At 61.1% G+C, this 22,676-nt stretch overlaps 1 protein-coding gene across 1 annotated transcript in view; it reads right to left on the bottom strand.

Moving 5' to 3' along the window:
- The window catches only part of TAFA5 (TAFA chemokine like family member 5), a 192,125-nt gene that overhangs the window by 50,930 nt on the left and 118,519 nt on the right, over positions 1 to 22,676 (bottom strand). The window contains exon 2 of the mRNA XM_028115681.2: positions 21,960 to 22,109. Within this exon, the coding sequence (XP_027971482.1) occupies positions 21,960 to 22,109 (150 nt within the window). The remainder of the gene's footprint in view (positions 1 to 21,959; positions 22,110 to 22,676) is intronic.

The raw sequence follows: 22,676 nt of genomic DNA, 5'->3' as shown, positions 1-22,676 counted from the left end.
GTCCCTTCACTGGCACAGTGCCGACCTCACACCCCAGGGGTCCTCGGTGCCCAGAGCCCTGAGTGGGAAATGGTGCTGCATTTCTGGACCTTCCTTGGGCCACATCCTGAGACAAGGGGACTGTTCGTACAGAACAGTTACTGGAAGGTTCCCAGGAGCCCACCTTGCTCACCCTTCCCCAGGAAGGCAGGTAACTGAGGGTTTCTCCAGCTGACACCCCTGTTTCTGGGTTCAATGCTGCCTGTTTCCATGTCCCTCTGAACCCAGCTGCCCAGCCTAAGGAAGCCCCGTGGCTCGCTGACCCACAGGCACCCCTGCCCCCATGGGGGTCTACAGGGGGCCACGCCCTGGTCCCCTTCCCAGGAAAGTGACTGTTGTTTTGACTTCGGGTAAGGATCTGCTCTAGGGTGAGGAGAATCACGGCCCCTAGAAAAACTAGAAAATCGAGGGCAAGTCTGACACTTTGTAGTTATTTCGAAAGCATTCTGTGAACAGAAGCTCTAATGCAGCAGGTTGGCCCGGCCGGGGGAGTGGGGGCCCAGGGCGGGATGCCACGGTCCTGGCTGCAGGGACGGGTGGGCACGCAGGCCTGGACTGGACCCCAGGTGAGCTCGTGGCCTCACCTGGAGGGGGGCAAGCAGCCCCTATGGACGGCAGCTGCAGCATCGGAATGGTCCAGACCGAAGCAGCCTCTGCAGGACAAGCCCCTGGCCTGGGGATGCACAGGGGCCCGGTACCTGGTTCTCTCCACCGCCAGCCCCCCCACCTCGGGCTTATCCACCTCAACTATTAAGCACTGTGCTTGCTGGTTTCTGCAAAGCACTGGGACATGCCCCGGGCTCACATCTATGCCTGCCCGAGCTCACCGGCGCACCACGATGGTCGGTTCCGGATTACGCCGATGATAGCTGGTGTTCTATATGGTGCAACTTCATCAAAGTTTTGTAAGCCGGAGAGCCGCAACGGAAGGAAGCCAGTTGTCACTCCCCTAAACCACTATCTGCACTTCATGGAAAGATCCAGGAACAGGGACTTGCCCAGGGACCTGCCGTGGGCTCAGGTGTGGATGAGGCGGCCGTGAGCCATCGGGGCATCGCACCGTCCCTCCGTGACACTGGCACTGGTCGCCGAGGCCGTGAGTCTGGTCCCGACACATGGGACAGAGCCGCGGTGAGCAATGATGCACAGACCACACCCAAAGCATTTGCCCCCAACGTGTCCCCACTCAGAACACTCAGGCGGAGCCTCTCTGGTGGTTTTCCTGACCCCTGGCCAGGTTGTCGCAGGCCTACGTGGCCCCGACAGAGTGTGTGGTGTTCAGGGGACACGGAAAACACCCAAGGAAAGCACAGCCCCAGGAAGCTCCCAGTGCAGAGATGCAGGGGGTCCCAGGGCCACCAGCCGCCCAGCCAGCGCCCCTCTGGCTATAGCCTCGGGGTCCAGTACTTCCCACGAACAGCTCTACGAGGCGTGTGCTGTAACAGTCACCCGAAAGGTGAAGCCACTGGCTTCAGAGGTCACGTCTGTCATCCTGAGGCCAAACCATGGTGGAACTGGGGGTCCCACAGGCCGTGGTCTTGGGGACCCAGGCTGCTGGGCACGTCAGGAGGACAGCACTGGGCAGGAGACATCTACTGTCCCCAGGGCCTGGGGCCAAGGGGAAGCTGAAGGCCACTCTGGGAGCCACAGTCACGTCCTGGAAGGTCCGAGGGATGCTTCGGCCATCTCCACACATGGGGTGGGAGTGGGGAGCCACAGCCTGGTGCTGGGCCTCCTCCTGAGTCTAGACACAGACCAGGTCTGAGGTCGGGACAAGAAGGAGACATACGGGGAGAGGAAGTGACCTCCAATTCCCCAAGGAGCAGGGCCATGCGGTGACCTCAGGTAAGCGGTCAGCTGGATCTCCTATAAGAGAATTCTCGCAGCGGGCACTCACTCCGTGGTGGTGTCGGACGAAGAGAAAGCAGGTGGACGTGGACAGGTGGAAAGGGGAAGCCATCAGAGTGGTGTGTGCAGACCCCGGGGCCGGGCTGTGCCGAGGGACGCCTCCAGCAGTGGCCGCGTGGGGCCAGGGCTGCCACAGAGGAGCAGGCTCGTGGCCAGGTGCCCTGCAGGGGGAGCGAGGCTGGAACCGCTGGGAAGAGCTGGGGCCAGGGCACCTCCTGGGACAGATGTCACGTGCCAGGGTCCTGGGGTCGCCGTGACAGCACCACACGTTGATGGCCCAGAACAATAGGAACTTACTCTTCACTGCTCTGGAGTGGCAAGTCTGAGACCAAGGTGTGGGCAGGGCCGGGCTCCCCTGAAGGCTCCGGGGGAGGGTCCTTTGTGCCTCTTCCAGATGCTAGTGGGGCCGGCATCCTTGGCCTTCCTTGTCCCTCAACCATCCCTCTGATCTCTCCTCCACCACCTGCAGCCTCCTTCCTGTGTGTCTCTGTCTCCACAAGGTGCTTCCCCATTCTAACAAAGATTTAGGGCCCAGGCTTAGGACCCCGCCATAACCCATTTCTCCACAAGGCCGCATGACCAGGCCCCGGGGTCAGAACTCCGGTGCCTCTCTCTGGTGAGTTTGACCTCCCAGTCGCCCTTCCCGAGGCTCCGAGCACAGAGTGCAGTGTGAGCCATGTACCACGTTCTGTGTCCCAGGTCCAGTAAAAGGCCCGTGGCTCTGGGAGAGTAGACTGAACTGTGTGCGAAGTTGCTCCGAATCCAAGATGACATCCGCCGGTGTTTGACCAGGTGTATGTGGGAGAGGCTGTGTTTGGACAACACTCCGAGATGCACCGTGTTTGCGAAACGGATAGCCGACTCCAAAATAATCAAGCGAGTGCGTCTAATCCTGGAATCGGAGACAGGTGTCTCTATTGGAAGTTGCTCGCCCGGGTTTTGAACTTTACAAAGCTCGAGTAACAGGAATTCAAGATCTCCTGATCAGCTGTCTGCTTGCTGGTGTGATCCCCGCAGAGTCTGAGAGTCTCCAAACTGGGGGTGGACTAGGTTCTGGACAGTAGGTGTGGTTTCCGTGGTGATGGCGTGATCCAAGGTCGCCCTACCTCACCAAAACTCCGCACCCAGGCTGGCCCAGAGGGGACTGTGGCCGGCCTCGCTGATTTTCTTGCTGAGAGCCCGCACGGTGGACCCTGCGCCGAGGTGTCTGCAAGGCTCTGCCTGTGTCCTGAGCCATGGCACGTCGGAGAGAAAGGGTCCCAGAGGCCAGATAAGCACTCCCGACGGCAGCAGCTTCCACGGGCCCTAACACCATCTGCTCGCGGGACTGAGCCCGTGTGGAAGCACTGGGCAGTGCATGGCGTGGGCCTGGCGGCCTGACCCTGGCCTGCACCCCGACCTCACAGGAGGGTGGACACAGCTCTGCGTGCCGTGGCCGGATGCAGCATGACGAGTCCGGGGTACCTGATTCCTCCCCAGCTGGCCCGCAGCCCCTGCGAGGTGAGGGCCATGCCGGCTGGGACACAGACGGACGACCCCGACGTCTGCAGCCGCAAACTGGCAGCCCAGGGTGTCAGCTGCACCGGCCCGGCCATGGTGGGCCTTCCCTCACGGCGGCGTCTGTCCTCCAAGGCCTGTCCTCCCTGCTCATGGGGGCTGCTTTCCCTCCCGGCAGGGACGGCCCTGCCCCCCTCCGTCCAGGGCCCCCACCCTCCTTGCCCACCTCCGGCCACCAAGGACTCGAATGGGGACCCAGTGCCCCAGGACACAGGCAGGAGGGTGGCAGGGGGAGGCGCTGTGTGCAGGAGACCGGAGCTGAGCCCTTTCTGCACATCCTTCCCTTGCCCTGCCGTGAGAATCAGCCACAGCTGGCGGCCACAGAGCCACAGACTCGGAGTTACTCACAGCCCGCACCGACAGCGCAACCGAGCAGGCGCCCGGGTCTGGGGCGAAGCGGGCACAGCTGCCGCAAGAGGAACGACCCACAGCGTCCGCACACGGCTCGCTCTCAGGGCAGAGCCCAGCGGCCTCCGGACTCCATGACAGCAGTGGCCTCTAGGTCTACAAGGGAAAACCGAGGGCCCGGGCTCGGCTCAAGGCCGTCTGGGAGAAAGGGGCAGAGCAGGGCGGCGGGGGGCATTCCCCACAAGCACGGTCCGCCCTGGGCGGCAGGCAGGGGCTGCACTCGGGGATATCTCGCTTTCTTAACAAGTGCTATTTCCTCAGCGCTGTTCCCAAAGATGGGGACGAGAGTCCTCCCTGTGACGCCAGCGCTCAGAGACAAGCTGCCGACACCAGAGGGGGGTCCCTGGGCTCCCCCTTCTCTGCCTGTTCCCCATGTCATCGGGATAAGCAGCAAACCTACCTGCCGCTTTTTACCGTTCTTTGTTTCCCTCCCAAAAGTTCGAGCCTGTGTGTTGTTTCCCACATCACGATGCTTCGTTCCTGCACATTTTCAACATGTCCAGGCTTCAGTTCCATGTGTGCTGGGAGGCCCTGGCCTGTCATGGGACCAAGACCACTGGGCCCCCTGCCTGCTGGCCCCCGTCCCCGCATGTCCCCCAACACTGACGTCAGAACAAAAGCACAGTTTGCAAACTGTGATTCGGCCCATCAAGCCTCTGCCCCGGATGAGTACCAGCTGTCTTTCACACCACGGTCTTCATGACCCTACAAAGGCCCGCCCGGGTACGTGCCTGGGCATTGGAGTCCGAGCCCCACGGACGGGGCAGACTGGGGACAAGGGCGGGAAGACGGCCCAGGAAAGTCCCTGAGCGACCTGTGTGTTCCGTTCAAAGTGCCCGCTGAGGGTCAACACGCCTACTAGGCCCAAAGACCCTCTGAACCTAAGAGTTCCGAAATTTGAAAGGAGGAGGGTGTGCGGGGTGAGGGGGTTACTGGTGCCAGACAGTGTCACTGGGGAGGGAGAGGGCCACATGAAGACAACCAGACTGGCCCATGCTCTGGGGCAGCGCCTCCCGGGCTCCCCGCCGTCTCCTCAATCTCCCGTGGGTGGCATCCCACTCCTGATAAATTCCAGAGAAAGTAATTCTTTCCAAAGAGCAGTTTTCCTTGGAGCAAAAAAAAAAAAAAAACTCCCAATCTCTTCTTCAAGCTACATCGCTCTCCACTGTCCAAATTACCTGCTGTAAATATTGAGTATCTCACACTAGTTTTAAAGGTCGGAATTAAAACAAAGCGGATGACGGTATCGGGGCCAAGACAGGCAGCACGCATGTGGGAGGCAGAGCAGTTTCCCACGAACCAGGTCTCCAGAAACCAGCAGGTGCGCGACGGCCCGGGAACCAGGAGCTGAGAAATTAGCAAAGAGCATCGAGGCCCAGGAGAGGGGTATTTGTGGGACGGACGTCTGCACAGTGGCCGAGACTGGTAAACTCCGTGGGGTGACACGTCCCCTCTGGTCCCTGAGGCAGGCATTCCTCACTTGACAGATGAGAAAATGACTCAGAGAGGTTGAGGGGTTGCTTCAAGACACACAGCCACTAGCTAACTGCAAGACGCATGGAACCCCAAGTCGCTGGCTGCACGCTCCAGGCCACTCCCGGGACCATGAATAGCACGGGTCTCAGACTCAGGAGCTCCTCCCACGTCACGGTGAGGCCTGCTCCCCGGGCAGAGCCGCGGGGGAGCTATTTGCTCTCCGCCCCAGTAGTGCGTCAGGGAGCACGCAGCCATCGCGGAGGTCACGGCTCTCCCGCGCATCTGCGGAACACGGCTGTCAAGCGCGTGATTTAGGAAGTGTGTCCGAGCAGCCTGTGCAGTCCTCCTGGGCTGCCTGCGTCCTGGAATACCAAAGATCCTCCAGCATTTCCTAATAAACACCTGGGGGTGATGTTTCCCTCTGGCCTCCTAATTTATGGGTAATGAGCAATGACAGTTTGACTTAACAAGGTTTAGGATTTTGATTCAAACAGATAAGTTAGTACCAACTGTCCCAGCCTTTGGAAATGGTGGTTCCCCACCGTATTTATGACACAGAATATAGTCACCAGAGGCCTGTAAAGCCTGCTTGAGAGACGCTGCTGTTAATCATGGTCCCATGATGTAAAATCGCCCTCATCCAACACAGGAGTTGCTCTCTTGCCATCAGCACCATGACAAAAGGCCTCAGCCCGATTTCCTACAACCTGATGAGACGGCAGATTTGTGGGGCCGATACCCAGTAGCTCCGAATCCTGCCCCACCCCGCCAGGAGCTTCGACCTTGGGCTCTACTCCGCCGGCACAGCCCGGCCCCCCAAGCCTCACACAGGGTCCGCCCGGGGTGCGCTCTTGGGGCCCAGCCAGCTGGAAGCCCGGCCGGAGCGAACACAGCCTCCTGAGGCCGCAAGCCGATTGCTTTTGTCAGCAGTCAGAATATAGGAGAAACTGAATTAAATGGGCGGCAAGATATAATGCAGTGTGAGCATTCTGAGGAGCATCAGTACTCAAGTAAAGCCTGCAAGATAAATAACATCAAGGGGAGAGGGCCAGCCCCAAAGCGGGCGTGTTATTAGTGGGGAAGACGCTTTACCAATGTGCAGCTTCACGTCGGAGCTAACGAGGCCACGGGCACGTCAAGATCCCAGTTACGGCTGGGTCAGGAAATGTGATGCTGCTTCAAGTTTCCAGGCCCTTCCTGAGTCCGCCACCTGACTCAGAGCCACCGACGCTCTTGCTGTAATACGCACTCCCTCATTGCGGGCCAAGGACCGAGGAAAAATGGCTCCATGGCAGCGGGAGCCAGCCCCAGGCCTGGTCTCGCGCACGAGCAGGCCCTCTCGGACCCCAGAGCGCCGGCTGCTGTAGAGGGCACCAGACCTGGGCTCCTTCCGAGCCTGGGACCCTCCCCTCCACCAAGCTCCTCACACAGGGCCTGCTCCCCCACCCCCAGCCAGGGACGCCCCAGTTGAAGGTGGGCAGGAAGCAGGGGTCCTGCCCCGCCTGCCCTCTGTGCCCCCAATTCTCCGGGGTTCATGTTTGGGCTTTCCATCAGGACACCCAGTGAGGACGGAAGGATCTGGAGACTCAGCTATTCTGGGCATTTCTGCAGCAGGAATGGACTGCTCTGGGGCACATGGGGGCAAGCAGCCCAGGTCCTGTCTTCAGGGCTCAGCCTCGCCCCTCGGGTGGCTGGCGGCCACTCTGTAGGGTCTCTGGATGCACCAGGTGACCCCCGTCCATGGGCGTCCGGCACCAGCTCCTGCCTGGCCATGGCTCCCCTGGGGGCCCCCACCGAGGCCGCCCGGAATCAGCAGCTCCCCCAATGCTGGTGCCTCCTTGTTGGGTGGAGAGACTGGGAGGGTGGCCTGCCCTTGGGGGCGCACACTCGAGGGGCCAACGTGGACGCACCAGCACTCCTCGCTGGCTCCTTGCCTCCCGCCTCCCTGCCTGCCTGGCTGCCCGGCATGAAGGGCCAGACAGGAAATAGAGGCAAGAGGCAGACTCTGTGCAGACTCCGTGCAGCCTCCCTAGAGACCTTGAGGAGGAAGGTGCCGGCCACAGGCATGGAGCCTGGTGCCCGTGGGGACTGAGCAGGGGGCAGGCCTACTCCTGGACCCCAGCGCCCGTCCTTCTGCTATAGGGACCCTCCTTGGCACTGGGGAAGAGCCTCCGCTCGGACAGTGGGTCTTAGGACAAGTGTTCTGTGAGGTACTGACATGCTGGGTCCTTGACGTGATGCGTGTGGCCAAACCCAGTCCGTACGACACGGAGACTGAGCCGGATGTCGACTGTGGGATTTGGCCAGTGCTGGTGTGTCCATGTTGGCCCCTCGAGTGTGACACACGCAGGTGCCAGTAATCAGGGGCACTGCACAGGGAGGAGGATGTGAACCCTCTCTACTCCCTGCTGATTTCCCATAAACCTAATACTTCTCTAAAAATAAAGCGTATCAATTAAAAACAAAAAGAAACTACCTGCTCTAGCCAGACCTCGTGAAACAAGACACAGGCCCGTTTCTCTGCAGGGATAATAGGAGAGTGCATACCCTCTGTGCAGGGCTTGGCCCTGGGCTTCCCTGCACTGGACAGAGGACCCCCCCCGCCCAGTGTCTGTTGGGTGCAGCTTGGTCGCCCTGAGCAGCCTGACAGCCCTGGATGGGGGAGCCCACCTCACGTCTCTTCTGCCTGTCTGCCCTGCCCTCGCAGCGAGGGTCCAGCTGCCGGAGAGGCTGCCGGGAAGACCACCCCTCAAGGTGACCAGCAACCCACCCCGTGGCAGGGCCCCTAGGCTGGACACAGCACTGGGGTGTCGGGGGACCCGGGGAGCACTCCCCATTACTGCCCCGCTGCAAACCCCCCCGCCAAGAGTTCATGAAGGCAGAGGAGGGACCGAGACGCAGGAGTTCCCAGAGCTCAGTACCAGCAGGGAGGGGGCGTGAGTGCGGACAGTACACTGGTCTCGGCTCCAGCTGTCAGCCACGGAGACGGTAAGAGATGATTAGCTAATTAGGTACAATGTAATCACAGATGAGACCCATCTCTTCCATTCTGCCTCGAAAATGTATTTTAGTGCTTTACATAAAACCATTATGAGTAAAAAAGGGTAGAACTTTTCAATAAATGATGCTCGGCGTGTTGGATATCCACGTGCGGAGAACGGGATGAAATCCGAAACTGATCTCAGACCACGTGAAACATGAATCAGCAGTGGGTCACAGGCCTCCGCGTGTGATGCGCTAGGGCAGAGCCCTCGCAAGAGCCTGAGTGAGGCCCCGCGACCTTGGGAGGACATACTTCCTTAACGGGACATGGGCCGCGTGACCCGGGGAGGGAAGATTGATAACTCACCCCAGTTAAAATTGCGGATTTCTGCTCGTCCCGGCTCACCGGCCAGCAACGGGGAAGGCCAGCCACAGAATGAGAGAAGAAATTAGGAGAACACCACTGCCCACACAGCCTGGTGTGCGGAATACAGAGAAAGTGCCGGCAAGTCGCTTTAACAAAGACAAACAGCCCAATAAAAATGGTGGGAGACTTGAACAGACGCTCACAAAAGACGCGACCCAGCTGCTGGACAGGCCTGGGAAATCCTGCTCCGCGTTGCGGCTCAGCAGAGGAAAAGGCGTGTCCGCCGCTCCCAGGGACGTGCCCGGGAGAAACGAGCACATGCGTGTAGCAGAAGACACGCACACACGTGTTCACAGCTGCCGTGTCCATAGTAGCCAACACCAAGAGTGCCTAAACACCCCCATCTTCTGTTGAACGGACACATGGAGGGAGGTACCATCCTCCCGTGAGGTTCTAGAGCGCGGGAAAGTTAACAAAATGCCACTACACACACAGACGGTTCACAGACACAAGGGGAGAAGCCAGGTGTAGAGAGCCCACCCACACCCTGATTCCCCATCTGGGACTCTCTGGAGCAGGCGAATCCGTAGTTACTCTGGGGACCCACCGGGAGGGGGCCCGCATGGCTCGGCGGGGCCCGAAGCGCACAGGCTTGCGCTCACAGCGTGCGCTCACGCCGCTATGTGCTGTAGCTCAGTCTTCAAAGGGAACAAACACCTGCTCTCGGTTTCTAAATCCCACGCAGGGTCCTGCGATGTCTCCTGAGCGTGGCCATGGGGGCCCCCTGGGAGTGTGTGTGACTGTGCTGGTGTAGACACACAGGGTCGCCGAGGCTACCAGTGCCGGGGAAACAGCACTTCATGAGCCGCGGTGGCGTGTGTGCAGACGGGCTGGGGCATTTCCTGGGCGTATTCAGCTTTCAGAGGCAGTGCTCAGAGGGAGACACGTCCGTGAACAATCAGCCCGCGGTCTGCGCTCACCGCGGCCGGGAGGTGATGGGGCCCGTGTTGCCTGTAGGCAAACATGAATCGCTGCATGCTGGCTTCTGCATTCCTTCTCTTCCCGTTAGTCTCACAGGCCGGCGCTCCACGAACCCTGGAGCTCGGGAGACGGGGCAGAGGCTGGGGAGGTGACCAGTCCAGGTCACTTGGGCAGCCAGGCCTAGGGGGACGGAGCCCCACCATGGGGCCTTCAGCCTGCAGCCCCCGCCTGGCTTTCAGGGCCGGCACCCTGCTCCCCAGCTTACGGCCTCAGAACATGAATCCCGCACCCTTCCCAGTTACAGATACGATCTGTGTTCAATCAACCAGCTCAACGATGAGCCGAGGACACTTAAAATGACAAAAGTAAAAGCCCAACAGCGTAAAACTGTTGAGCCCCAGGCCGGGACCCTCTGGTGGGTCCTGAGAACCACCCTCGTCCTGCAGCCCTGAATCCTAGGAGCCCGTGCACCCTGCCCTCGGCTCGTCAGGCTCTGGCGGCGAGCTTGGCCGGGCCCTTCTCTGCCATCAGTCAGGTGACGCTCTGGTGTGAGCCGCGGCTGCCGGGACCCTGCCAGACATCCTGAATAATTAAAGGAGGCCACTGTTCCCCCTCAGCTCCTCCCTCCCACCACGCACAGCCCCCAAGCACAAGGAAGGCGAGGCCCTGACCTCTCCGCCCCACCTCAAGTTCCTGGAGCACGGCCCTGTCCTGTGTCCCGAGTGGCCTTCTCGTCCCTCCCTGCTGACCTGCTCACCTTCACACCCACACAGGTGAGGTGTCCACCCGCCCCTGGGCACCCACACAAGGATCCACAGCGGCACTCGCACCTGCCAGGGTGGGGCCGAGTGCTCCAGGCACCTGTCTGCACCACCTGTGCGGCCTCCAGCCCTGGGTCGGGCACCTCCCTTCCCCCACAGCAAGTGCCACCACCTCGGCCTCCCGCACTGCCCATCCCCATCATGACCGTCACCAGGCTGATCTCTCCCCGCGTCCACTCCTGCTGCCCCAGATTTACTGTCTGGGGGCAGGGAGAGATTTTCTAGAAGGCCGCCAGCCAGCATCTGGGCCCCCAGCGCACAGGAATCAGTCCCTGCCCTGCAGGCCTATCACAGAGACCTGCCCCTCCTCCCTCCACCGCCCCAGCCTCCCTGGAAGCCGGTGCCCGGCCTGGGGATCACGGGGAGGGGGAGCTGCGTCCAGGGGGCCCCAGAGTGACCAGGCCTGCCACTCCATCCGTGCACAGAGCCCCAGAACCGGCAGGGTGTGGGGGGACAGGCATGCTCCCCATCACCCCGATATCCCATGATCAAAGCCTCTCCCAAGATCAAAATAAAATTATTTTGTCTAGAATCTCCCTGGCTTTGATTTTTTTTCTCATCACGCAGTTTAATTGAGTTTGAAATCCCCAATAACATCAAAGACAGAGGGAGGGTTCCGTGTTCATCAAAGGAGGGCCTGCTCTGGGAGACATGGACGCCGCTGGTGGTCCCGGCCCTCAGCAGAGCCCCCAGCGCACGCGGCCAGAGAGGGACGCCACCCCGCAGAGAAGACAAAAGCAGCTGAGGCCTCACACAGCACGGACAGGGTGGTCGCAGGGAGGGAAGGTGGGCAGGGCTAGGGACACCCATGCCCCACCCAGCTCAGCGCCTCCTCCATCCAGGCCCCGTGCTGTGCCCGCAACAGTGCCTGAGTCTGTCTGCTGTCCTGAGCGGGGTCCCCGCCCGGGACAGGGAGGCGACCCGTGGTGGCCAGCTTCCCCGTGCCCTCCTCCCTTGGACTCGGCCTGGAAGTGGCCAGTAGGGCTATGTGCACGCTTCTCCCTCCACGAGGTCCCTGTAGATCCGGGGCAGGGCGGACCATGGCGGCTGGGGTGCACCCCTCTGCTGGCCTGCAGCCCAGGCGGGGACCGAGGCCACGGTGCCAAGCACCGGTATGCAGCTGTGCTGGGCGTGTGTGCGTGTGGACAAGGGTACGCGCCAGAGGCAAGGGCCGCTGTGTCCCTCCTCTACACCCAGGAAGATTGGGGGACCCTTGGCATGGCTCTCAGACTTGGCCCACAACCGCACCTGCTACCCAGCAGCCAGCAAGTTCCCTGGATGCGTTGCCTAGTGACGCCCACCTGCTCCTGACAACCACGGCCCCCACCATGGCTGCAGGTGTCACCTCCTCCAGGAAGCCTTCCCTGGATGCCGCAGCCCGAGTCTGCACTTGTGTTTCCTGCTTCCCCCACCCCCACACAGATCAGCTCCAGAGCAGGGCGCCCCCCACCCCCGCCCTCCTTCCCAGAGGCGACCGAGCAGTCAGCAACCTCAGAAGAGGCCCTGCCTCCATCAGCCTGGGCAGAGCCTGGGGTGGCGGGATCCCACTGCCCTGCAACGAGGCGCGGCTGCAACGTCCCTGAGCCGAGACGCTGGCCCAGGGTGGAGGTGGCCTGTGGATATGTGTGGACATCAGTGCAGACCCCCCGCCTCCTTGCCCAATTAATGCCACACGCGTCCCTGCTAATGGACTCAGTCAGAGCACGCGGGTTCCCACCCCACGCTGGGGCCCATCAGCGCCCGGTTTCCTGGAGAGCGTTTCCTCAAAGATCTGTCTTCTCACACATGTTGATTGTTCTCAGAGGCTGATTAAAATGTATAAGATGAGGGAAGTCACGTTATTAGCGCAGCTCTGGTTTACAGCTTTTGGTGCATGAGTCTGACACTTGTTATGTCTAGTTTTGACTATTTTGGGTTTCTTTGAGGTGACGGTAAATGGAATTGTTTTCTTAGGATCATTTTCAGACTGTTCACCACCACCGCAGAGAAATTCGATTTTTGTATATTGATCTTGTATCCTGCAACCTTGCTGAAATCCTTTCTTAGTTCCAAGCGTGTGTGTGGATTTCCTAAGATTTTATTTACGAAAGATCACATCCCCTGTGAATTGAGAGGTTTACTTCTCCCTCTCCAGTCAGCCTTTTACTTGTTTCTCCCGCCCAGCTGCCCAGGTGACAGCCTCCAGGACAATGCTGAAGAGAAGTGACGAGCACATGTCTTGTTCCTGAAATTGGGGCCAAGGCATCCAGTCTCCCTCCACGGAGGACGATGTCGCGTACGGGCATTTCCCACATGCTCTTTGTTATGGTGGAAAGCTCTCTTTTTCTCCTGGTTTGTTGAGTGTTGTTACCACCGGACGCTGTCGGATTTCATCAAATGCATTTCCTGCAGCTACTGAGAGGATCATGTGAGTTCTGCTCTTGCTTCTGTGCGCATGGCATCCCATACGGGCTTCCAGATATGGAACCAACCTCACAGCCCCAGGCGAGTCCCACTTGCTAGGGACTGGAGCCCTCCCAGTGTGCCTGTGGGTTCCGTGGGTCAGTGCCATGTTGACGACTTCTGCCTCGACACCCGGAAGGCCTGCAGTCCCCCCGATGTCTCTGCCTGATGCTTTTGGTGTGAGGGGGACGCCCGCCTCACAGAGCAAGTCCGCAGTGTGTCCTCTTGCATCTGTGTCTTTGGAAGACTTTGAGAAGGATTGGCACTCATTCGCTACATCTCTTCCCGAGTCCGTGTGTGTTTCTGGGAACGTGCCCCCTTCATCTAAGTTACGTGACGTGTGGGCACACAGTTGTTCACGGTGTTTCTGTTAACCCTTCGCGCTTCTGTGAGGTGGGCGGCCCTCTCCTGCACTCCTGAGTGATCTGAGTCCTCTCTCATCAGTGGAGCTAAAGGTTTGCTAATTTTGCTTAACTCCGAATTCTGGTCTAGTTGGTTTTCCTTGTTGCTCCTATTCCCTGTTCTAGGTATTTCCATTCTAGTCTTTATTACGGTCTGCCTCCTACTGGATTTGAGTTTAGCTTGTTCTTCTTTTTCTACTGTTCCAAAATGGGTATCTTTGTTTTGTTTGTTTTTTCTTAAAAATTTTACTTTTTTGGGGGTGGGGAATAAAGGGAGAGGGAGAGAGAGTCTCAAGCAGACTCCATCTGAGCACGGAGTCTGACGCGGGGCTCGATCTCCCAACCGTAAGATCATGACCTGAGCCAAAACTAAGGGTCGGACGCCCAACCGACTGTGCCCTCCAGGCGCCCCTGGATATCTTTGGTTTTAACATAATTTACTCAGGTATATTAATGTGACTTAATTTTTAATACTGGCTGTAGGTAACAGCTCACGAGACCCCTGAACACTGAACACACGCTCTCCCAAGTCACCACAAGCCTGCTCCAGCACCCCACGGGGGCAGTTCTGGTGGACCTCACAACGCGAGCAACACCGCGGGAGGAGGGAGGGCGTCCTCATGTGGCGAAGGAGGCCTGTTCGGGCTGCCTCTCGGCTCACACCTTCTGCGGCCCCTCCACCCCCAGCTCGCAGAGACTCGTTGGTCTGCCGGGGGCCCCATGGCCACCCAGCTACATGCACACACGTGTCTAACTATACTGAAATCCTTACAGCCGGTTTTCTAGGTTTGGAAACACATAAAAGCTTTCCCCCCAGAGCACGGAGGCCTGCTGTCCACTCTGTATCCCGCCCGCCCCTTCAGAGGCCATGTCTTCACAGTGGGTGGGGCTGGGGCTCCGGACAGTGCTGGGCGTGGATGTGGGGCGCCCTCTGTCTCACTCAGGCCTGCAGCTGGAGGCCCCCGGAACCTCGGGTGCAACCCAGGGAGCAGCCGCGGGGGTGTGAGGCCACCTCCCCAGACGCAGTGCTCAGCCACTCCGGGGAGCCCTCCCCAGCTGCCAGGCTGCACCAGGGCCCACAAGGTCCCTGCTGCCCTGTGATACCCTCCTCCTATCTATGCCTCTGTCTCCGCGCCCCACCCTCAGCCACTCCACGGCTTCAGGGAGACGCAGGTGCTCCCAGCTGGGCCCGGCTTCTCCCCGCTCCCAGAAGCACACAGCGGCTGCTGGAACAGGACTTGTTCACACAGCCCAGGTCACAGCCCGGGTCACAGCCCAGGGTCACAGCCTGGGTAACAGCCCGGAGTCACAGCCCAGGGTCACAGCCTGGGTCACAGCCCAGGGTCACAGCCTGGGTAACAGCCCGGAGTCACAGCCCAGGGTCACAGCCTGGGTCACAGCTTGGGTCACAGCCCAGGTCACAGCCCGGGTCACAGCCCAGGGTCACAGCCTGGGTAACAGCCCGGAGTCACAGCCCAGGGTCACAGCCTGGGTCACAGCTTGGGTCACAGCCCAGAGTCACAGCCCGGGTCACAGCCCAGGGTCACAGCCTGGGTAACAGCCCGGAGTCACAGCATGGGGGCCACAGCATGGGGTCACATCCTGGGGTCACAGAGTGGGGTCATAGCCTGAGGTCACAGCCTGGGGTCATAGTGTGGGGTCACAGGCTGGGTCACAGCCCAGGGTCACAGCCCGGGTCACAGCCTGGGGTCACAGCCCAGGGACACAGCCCGGGACACAGCCCAGGGTCAGAGCCCGGGTAACAGCCCGGGGTCATAGCCTGGGACACAGCCCGGGGTCACAGCCCAGGGTCACAGCCTGGGTCACAGCCTGAGGTCACAGCCTGGGGTCACAGTGTGGGGTCACAGGGTGGGGTCATAGCCTGAGGTCACAGCCTGGGGTCATAGTGTGGGGTCATAGGCTGGGTCACAGCCCAGGACACAGCCCAGGGTCACAGCCCGGGGTCACAGCCTGAGGTCACAGCCTGGGGTCACAGTGTGGGGTCACAGCCTGAGGTTACAGCCTGGGGTCATAGTGTGGGGTCACAGGGTGGGGTCATAGCCTGAGGTCACAGCCTGGGGTCATAGTGTGGGGTCACAGGCTGGGTCACAGCCCAGGACACAGCCCAGGGTCACAGCCCGGGTCACAGCCTGGGACACAGCCCAGGGTCATAGCCTGGGACAGAGCCTGGGGTCATAGGCCAAGGTCACAGCCTAGGTCACAGCCTGAGGTCACAGCCTGGGGTCACACTGTGGGGTCATAGCCTGAGGTCACAGCCTGGGGTCATAGTGTGGGATCACAGCCTGGGGTCACGGTGTAGGGTCATAGCGTAGGTCACAGTTGGCTGGGTGTGTTCATACCACTTAGCTCAGCTGTGCCCAGTGCACTCTCTCCCCTCGCACCAGGGCCTGGAAAAGCCCGGAAACTCCCCCTGCCCCGCCAGCCAGGCTGCCATCTGGTGACACACAGCCTCTGGTGTGAGTGCCAGCACCCTCTCTCTCCTTCACCCAGGCCCCAGTGTTCCTGGGGCTCTGCAGTGGGGGACCCCAGCAGAGTCTGGGATAGGAGAAGAGCCCTCCGCAGCGACAGGCTGATCTTCTGATCTCTTTCCATAAATATCAAGTGGCCACACGGCCGGCCGCTGTGTGGTCGTCCACAGTCAAAGGCAGTAGGTTCTGGAAAATGACTGGTTCGCTCCCTTCCAGTAACACAGGACTCACAAAGCAATGGGCCGGCAGCAAGAGGCCAGTACATCTGTGGGTGCAGCCAGTGGGGGCCACGGCCCCAGTTCGTTCCTGATCCCGGACCCCGCCTGTGTACCCGGCTGGCCTGGGGCTGGCAGCAGCCCCATGCACCCCTTCTCCCCGGCAGGGCTGCTGCAGGGGCCTGAGGTGCTTACCATCCCTCGGGCTGGGCCTTTCTGCACACCGTCCCCACCTTCCTCCCTAAAGAAGGACAGAAGATGGGGGGACCTGCCGAGAGCCCACCTGTCTACATCCTGCCTCCTTTCCCAGATCAGACCCCTGCTGGCCCCCCAGCCTCCCACCTGATGGAGAAACAAGGTACCAGCTGCACTTCCCAGGTCCAGACCTCTGGCCCGGCCCTCCCTGCTCCATGCAGTCTCCATAAAAGGGAGCTGCCCTCCTCCTCTGGGCCCCACAGCCTCCTCTGGGCACCACCAGCCAGCTCCAGTTCCCCCTCATCCTGGGAACACCCCATCCCCTCCACCAGCATCCAAATGGCCTCAGGGTGCTTCCCCTTGGCTTTTGTTCCTGAGCCCCTGGGCTTCCCTCCCCCTACTCAGCCAAAGGGCTCCCCAAGTGCAGGCTTGAGCTGCTCCAAGTGGGCCTGGACGCCCCCGCTGCCCGCATCCGGAGAGGCCGGTGCTGAATGGAGGCGCATCCAGCGTAATCCAGGGTGTGCTGAATCTAACAAAAACAGACGTCTACTTGAGTGCCTTCTAAAGGCTTGTTTTCCAGTGATGTATTTTCACCGTGTCTCACAAACATCAGCCCTTCTCCACCAAGAGCCTGGGAAACGGCAGTCTACTCCAGCCTCTCCCGGCCGACCGTCTCCAGCCGCAGGACGGCCCCCGTCCCACCCCGCTGTCCTCGCCACCAGGGTGGATGGGGCAGTGCTGGCCCCGAGCCTCCCACCGGCCCCGCCAGCCCATCTTCACCCTGGGAGGCTGCGAGCACCCCCACACCGTGAGTCACACACCCTACAACTCACCCACTTGGAGTGCGTCGCCCCGTAGTCCTTCGTGTGTGTTCGGGGCTGTGCCCCCACCGGTAGTTGAGAGCACGCTCACCACCTGGGACAGCCCGGTGCTCGCTGCCTATCGCTCCCCGTCCCACCCGCCCGCCAGCGTCCCTGCACCCACTCATCTGCTTTCATGCTCTACGGATCTGCCTGTTCTGGACACTCGTGTCAACGGACTCACACCGTGTCTGTCCTTCTGCGTCCGGCAGCTTTGATTCGGGGTCCCTCCACGTTGTAGCGCAGGTCGCTCCTTCTTACGGTTCAATCGTGTTCCATTACAGGGACACACGCTCGATCACTCATCCACTGATGGACATGTGGGGAGTTTCCACTCTTGGTCCAGCAGGTTTACGGGGCTGAGAACATCCGTGTGCAAGGGTTCGTGTGGACACACATTTTCTCTGCTCTTCAGTGAGCACCCGGGGTTCCACGAGGGACGGAACGGCCCGGCCGTGTTATGTGCAAATCCTCTCTCCCCTCTCGTGGGCTGTCTTTCCTCCTTCCCAGTGGTGTCCTGCGAAGCACGTCCCGAGTGCCGGGAGCACACAGAGAATCAGGACCCTCACGCGCCGCGGGTGGGAAAGCAGAATTGTGCAGCTGCTTTGGGAACCAGTCCAGCCCAACGTCGAGCTGTCACGTGGCCGGGCCGCTCCATCCCTCGTGGAACCCTTATCCATTCTCCTCTCTCTCATTGCTCATGCTTTTAGTGTCAGATCTAAGAATCCTTCACCAAACGCAGATCGTGAAGATTCACCGTTTTCTTCTACGACTTCTACAGTTTCCATCTCTGATTCATGTCCCGTTAGCTTCCGTCCACGGCGGGGGAAGGGGTCCAGCTTTGCTGCAGTGCAGGTGGCTACCAGCGGTCCCGGCACCTTTGTCAACAGTCAGCTGACAGAATTCGTGCGGGTTTATCTCTGGACCTTCACCTCCCCCCCGACGGAGGACCCCATGCTCTGCAGCACCCATCTGTGCACAAACCTTTCCAACGTCTGCCCTGCTCTGCGCGTCGTCGGCAGGGCACCCAGGCCGCACCTGGGACACGGGTCTCACCCACTGCTGGCAAGAACGTACGGGGGATGCTGGTTCCTAAAGTCGGGTAAAGCAGGTAGGGGTTTAGAAAAGGCGTCAACACGTCGTACCTCACGTGCAGAATTGACAACCTCCCATTTGTGGATGAAGACGGGGGCTCAGCCTGCCAGCGCACAGGGAACTGCAGATGAGACCCTCCACTCCATCCCCGGGACTCCTGGCACCCCAGGCTCCCCTGGAAAGGAGGGGCATATTACAAGTTCTGAACTTCCCATGAGGGCACATGATGTGCCCTATTCCCCATTCAGGAATAAAGGGCAAGGTCACCCCTGGAAGACAGGTGGGCTTCTCGGCCAGGGGGGCCTGGCAAGGATGTCGGAGAGCCTGGCTGGCCGGGCACTGACGGGACTGGTCACTTCCTTGGAGCCTCTCCAGACAGAGTGCCAACCCTGGTCACCCTCCTGCCCCTCGGCCCTCACCAGAGGCCTGCGTGGAGCTCAGACACTGGGCCCCCACCCCAGGCTCCCAGGGACATCTCTCCTTTCCCCCCACGGCTGGGGGCCACGCACCACCTCCTTTCTTTACTTTGATTCCTTTCAAAAGTTTCATGAGAAGCCAGCTGATGGGAGGAAGAGCCTCCCCATACAAAGACAGAGGCTGCTTCCCTGAGAAGGACCATGGGCATCGGTGGCTTCCTGCTGCCTGCCGAACAGGGCTGCGGTGTGGGGCCAGGGCCCCGGTCCTCGCTACAGCCCTGCGGAAGCAACGGGCCTGCATGTTCCTGCCGACAGGGTGAGGGGAGCCCGGGGCTTCACGGAGCCACCACCGCAGGTGGAGGCAGCTTGGCCCGGCGCACCCGGACAGCACGGACTGCACTGTCCATGACAGGGACAGCCCCGGAGGCAAGCTGGAGCGCCCGTGTTTGTGTTCAGGATGCACGGCCTTGCAGAGAGGACTGCCGTTTGTTTCAGAGCCTCCTGTCCCACACAGGTCTAGCGGGTCACAGCACTGCCAAATACAGGCTGGGGAGATGTCCACCCAGAAAACACCTGGGGTTCAAAGATGCAGCCAAGAGTTGCCCCCTCCTTTCAGGAAGAAAAGCTTCCCTGGCGAGCTCCTCTTCATTCCTCAATACCCTGCCCAAATCCTCCCTTGCCTCACCAGTGCCCTGGACAGAAAGAGACAACTGTGCTCTGGGGTCTCACAGTCTCTGCCCCACCATCTGGGCCCCAACCCTGCAGCAGAGTCAATCCCCCCGGAGCACACACTGTACCCAAATAAATGAATGAATTAGCAACAAGTCAATTGCTAAATGAACAAACAGGTGTGCAAACGCTGGTGTGCGCCACTCGTCCAAGCTCCCCTGTTGAATGAACAGTAGGGCCAGCCTAAAACGTCCCAGTTCAAACCAGGCTCACACGGATTCCAACCAACCCAGTAAGGCTCAAGTCTTCTCTTTCACAGCCACCACCACATGCGAGGAAGCTTATGCACACAGAGCAGGGAAAATAGAAGAGCAAAAATTAAATTAGGTGGCAGCCAGGAAAATGCCCACCGTGCAGAATACGAGCCAAGTAATTTGTCTGGCCTCTCCTGGAAGCAGCCAGGTTTTAATTTGGGTCCCTGGGACCCGGCTCCTGAGGCGCGGGAAGGCTCACGGGAGAGGGGCAAGAATGTGGTTTCAGATGAGCAGACTCAGATTCAATTAGTTATCAATTCTGACCCCAAATCTCCCCACAGGCTCACGGGACTAATGAGGAGAGAGGCGGGGACGCGACTGTGAGGGTCCGCCTGGGCCGCGCGCCCCTCGCCCGGCCCGGGGCAGAATCTGTCAGTGTCAGCAGGGAGGTGTGCTCGCCTCACGGGCAACCTGCTCCAGTTTGGGGAGCCGGACGGGGCGGGACGCGCAGGGACAAGTGCAGCTGGGAAGGCCAGCCCAAGCTCACTCAGAATCAGGCTCGGCAGCACGGAGGCCCTGAATCCATAGCCGCGTGTAGGAGCCACACCCCTGCTGGCTCAGGCACACGCCTCCTCCCGGATGCCCACGGATAGACGTTTCTCATACGGACAGACAAAACAAAGCCGGCCCCCACGACGAGCGCCAGATGCTCGAGACGCTCCCACCTGCCTCTGGCCCCCGCTTCCCCAGAGAGCCCTTCAGGGCGTGGAGGCCAGAAGGCAGCCGACGCGGGGCCTGGGCGGGGGGGGGGGGGGCGGTCAGCCGGGCGCCTGGCTGGGCCTCCAGGGTATTCTGGGTACCGCAGGACCCCCTTGGCCAGGCGGAGACGCCAGCTCAGCCCCAAAGGTGCCCCGGGCATCTGGACTGGGCGTGGCTGGGCTGGGCCTGCTCCTCCCTCCCCTGCCCTGCCAGAGGCCCAGAGGGGCCGGAGCTCCAGAGCAGACTCGCTGCCCCTCCATGATCCCAGATAGTCCCAGGACAGGGGATCATCGGTGATGCTGGAGGCACGGGGACCCCAAGCTGACCAGCCAATCAGTCTCCACCCCCCAAGGTGGCCTTGTGGCTCTACTCTTGCCTTCCCCGGGGACTTTCTGACTTTGGGGGCCACCCTGGGGCCCGCCTGGCCTGTTAGAAACCTGCCCCCAGTGACACTAGGGTCTTCACTCCCAAAGCGGCCCCACCACCGAAGCAAGTGAATTTCCAAGCTCATGTGCTCTGAGCCCTGAAGGTGTCCCAGCCCCTGCTCGGCACCTGCTGTCATTCCTCAGGTGACCCTCCCGAGGGCTGCGTGTGTCTCAGGGTCATAGGTCAGCAGGAAATGGGCTCCCAAGCAAAGGCAGCTGAACCGGGGAGGCACCCAGAGCCCCATGCAGAGGCTGCTGGGGCGTGAAGGGCACGGCTGACCGCTGGGACCTGGCCGTCTTGTCAGGCTGTGACCACACCTCCTACAGGCCCCGAGGAACCAAGGCTTCAGCACACCCCTGCGTGGGGCCCCCCACCCCAGGGAGCCCACAGCTGCTGTCGGCCTGGCCACAGGAGCCCCGCAAGGCTGCCTGCTCTGGTCACAGGGCTCTGGGCAGAGCCCCGCCTGCCTCTGGTGCTCCCAGCTCATGGGGAGGCCCCGCTGTGCACCGAGGGTGCCCGGTCTCACACTGGACAGCCCACAGCGGCCTCCTCGACCAGTGCACGTGCCCCAGTGCATTGAGGGCTTCCTTGCACTTTTCCGAGAATGTCTGTGATTCTGTTTCAAAGACAGTCCCCAAAGGTACCGCCTCACACGAGGCGCCTTTCTGAGCTCTATTCCACAAAGACGTTAGCATGGTGCATCTTGGCAGTCGGACAGCCTGACTTTGGTGGCCGTGGGGACACCATCACCACCTCCTGCCCGCCCGAGGGGGATGGGGCCGGCCCGCGGGTGCCTGTCGCCTGCCAGACCTGAAGCAGGAGAAGCCCACCCCCTGCACGCAGCCTCAGCGAGAAGCCACAGGAGACGGACATCACCGCGTCCCCAGCCACAGCAGCGGACAGCATGGCCCGGGATCTGCTCCCTCTGCCCACGGCAGCACCAAGGGGCCAGGAAGTCCCGCAGGCCTGCCCGGGACCCTGGCTTCCCGCCACCCACAGCCCCGCGGACACCACGCTGCAGACAAGCCAACGCTGCCCGGGGAGCAGTCACCCCATGGGGACTGTCCAGCCCTAGGCCTGACCAGGAGAACAGGAGGCCTCTGCAGACATCCCGGGCCGGGGTAGGGGTGGGGTGGGCTGTGTCGGGCGGCACCTCGCTGCCCCTGCCTTCGATGGGGTCCCTGGTCGTGGGCTCTTACCGTCCACGCAGGCGGGCCGGGCTCTCGTGGTGCCCGCGATCTGCCCCTTCCTGCAGGCACAGCGAGCCGTCTGCCGGGCGATCGTCCTCCGAGGCTGGCTGCTGTCCCGGTCCAGGGTCACAATCTCACATGTGCCGGCAGCCAGCTGACCTGCAAGAGAGGCACAGGCATGCGCTGAGTGTGTGAGGCTGGGGGATGAGCCGCCCAGCCCTCCCAGCCTCAGAGGCGCCCTGCTGGCCGCGGGGAGGCAGGCCGCTTCTCCAGAGCACCCGTCTCGGACACCTTCAAGGACGTCGGCGGAAACACGCGCCAAGGGAGCAGGCGCCGGGTCATGCCCGCGACCTCCACTGTACACGGCCCCACGGTGGCATGCGAGGCCCCACCAGGACGGGCAGGAAATTAAACGTGGCCCCATCTGTCACGCCCGGAAATGAAAGGGCCGCATCACGCTGCCGGGCATCTGATGGAAGGAACCAGACTGCGCACAGCACGGAGATCCGAACCCACGCTGGGCCCTGGGGTCTCCGCGCCCACCTGGCCCGAGGGCGGCGGATACAGTGAGGACCCTCCCCCGGGTCTGTTAAAGGCGGTGAGGGAGAAACTCCCTGTTGGTACAGGGCTGGCTGAGAGTGGCAGGGACGCGGCTGCCACTCTCCACGCCGGGCCGTCCGCGGCCGCCCCTCCCCCCCACAGGCTGGTGTGCACACACTCGCACAC

The sequence above is a fragment of the Eumetopias jubatus genome, unplaced genomic scaffold, assembly GCF_037043125.1.
Source record: "Eumetopias jubatus isolate StellerSeaLion01/CBP00866 unplaced genomic scaffold, mEumJub1_p1.0 scaffold_8, whole genome shotgun sequence".
Taxonomy (NCBI): Eukaryota; Metazoa; Chordata; class Mammalia; order Carnivora; family Otariidae; genus Eumetopias; species Eumetopias jubatus.
This window is presented reverse-complemented; position numbering and strand designations above follow the sequence as displayed.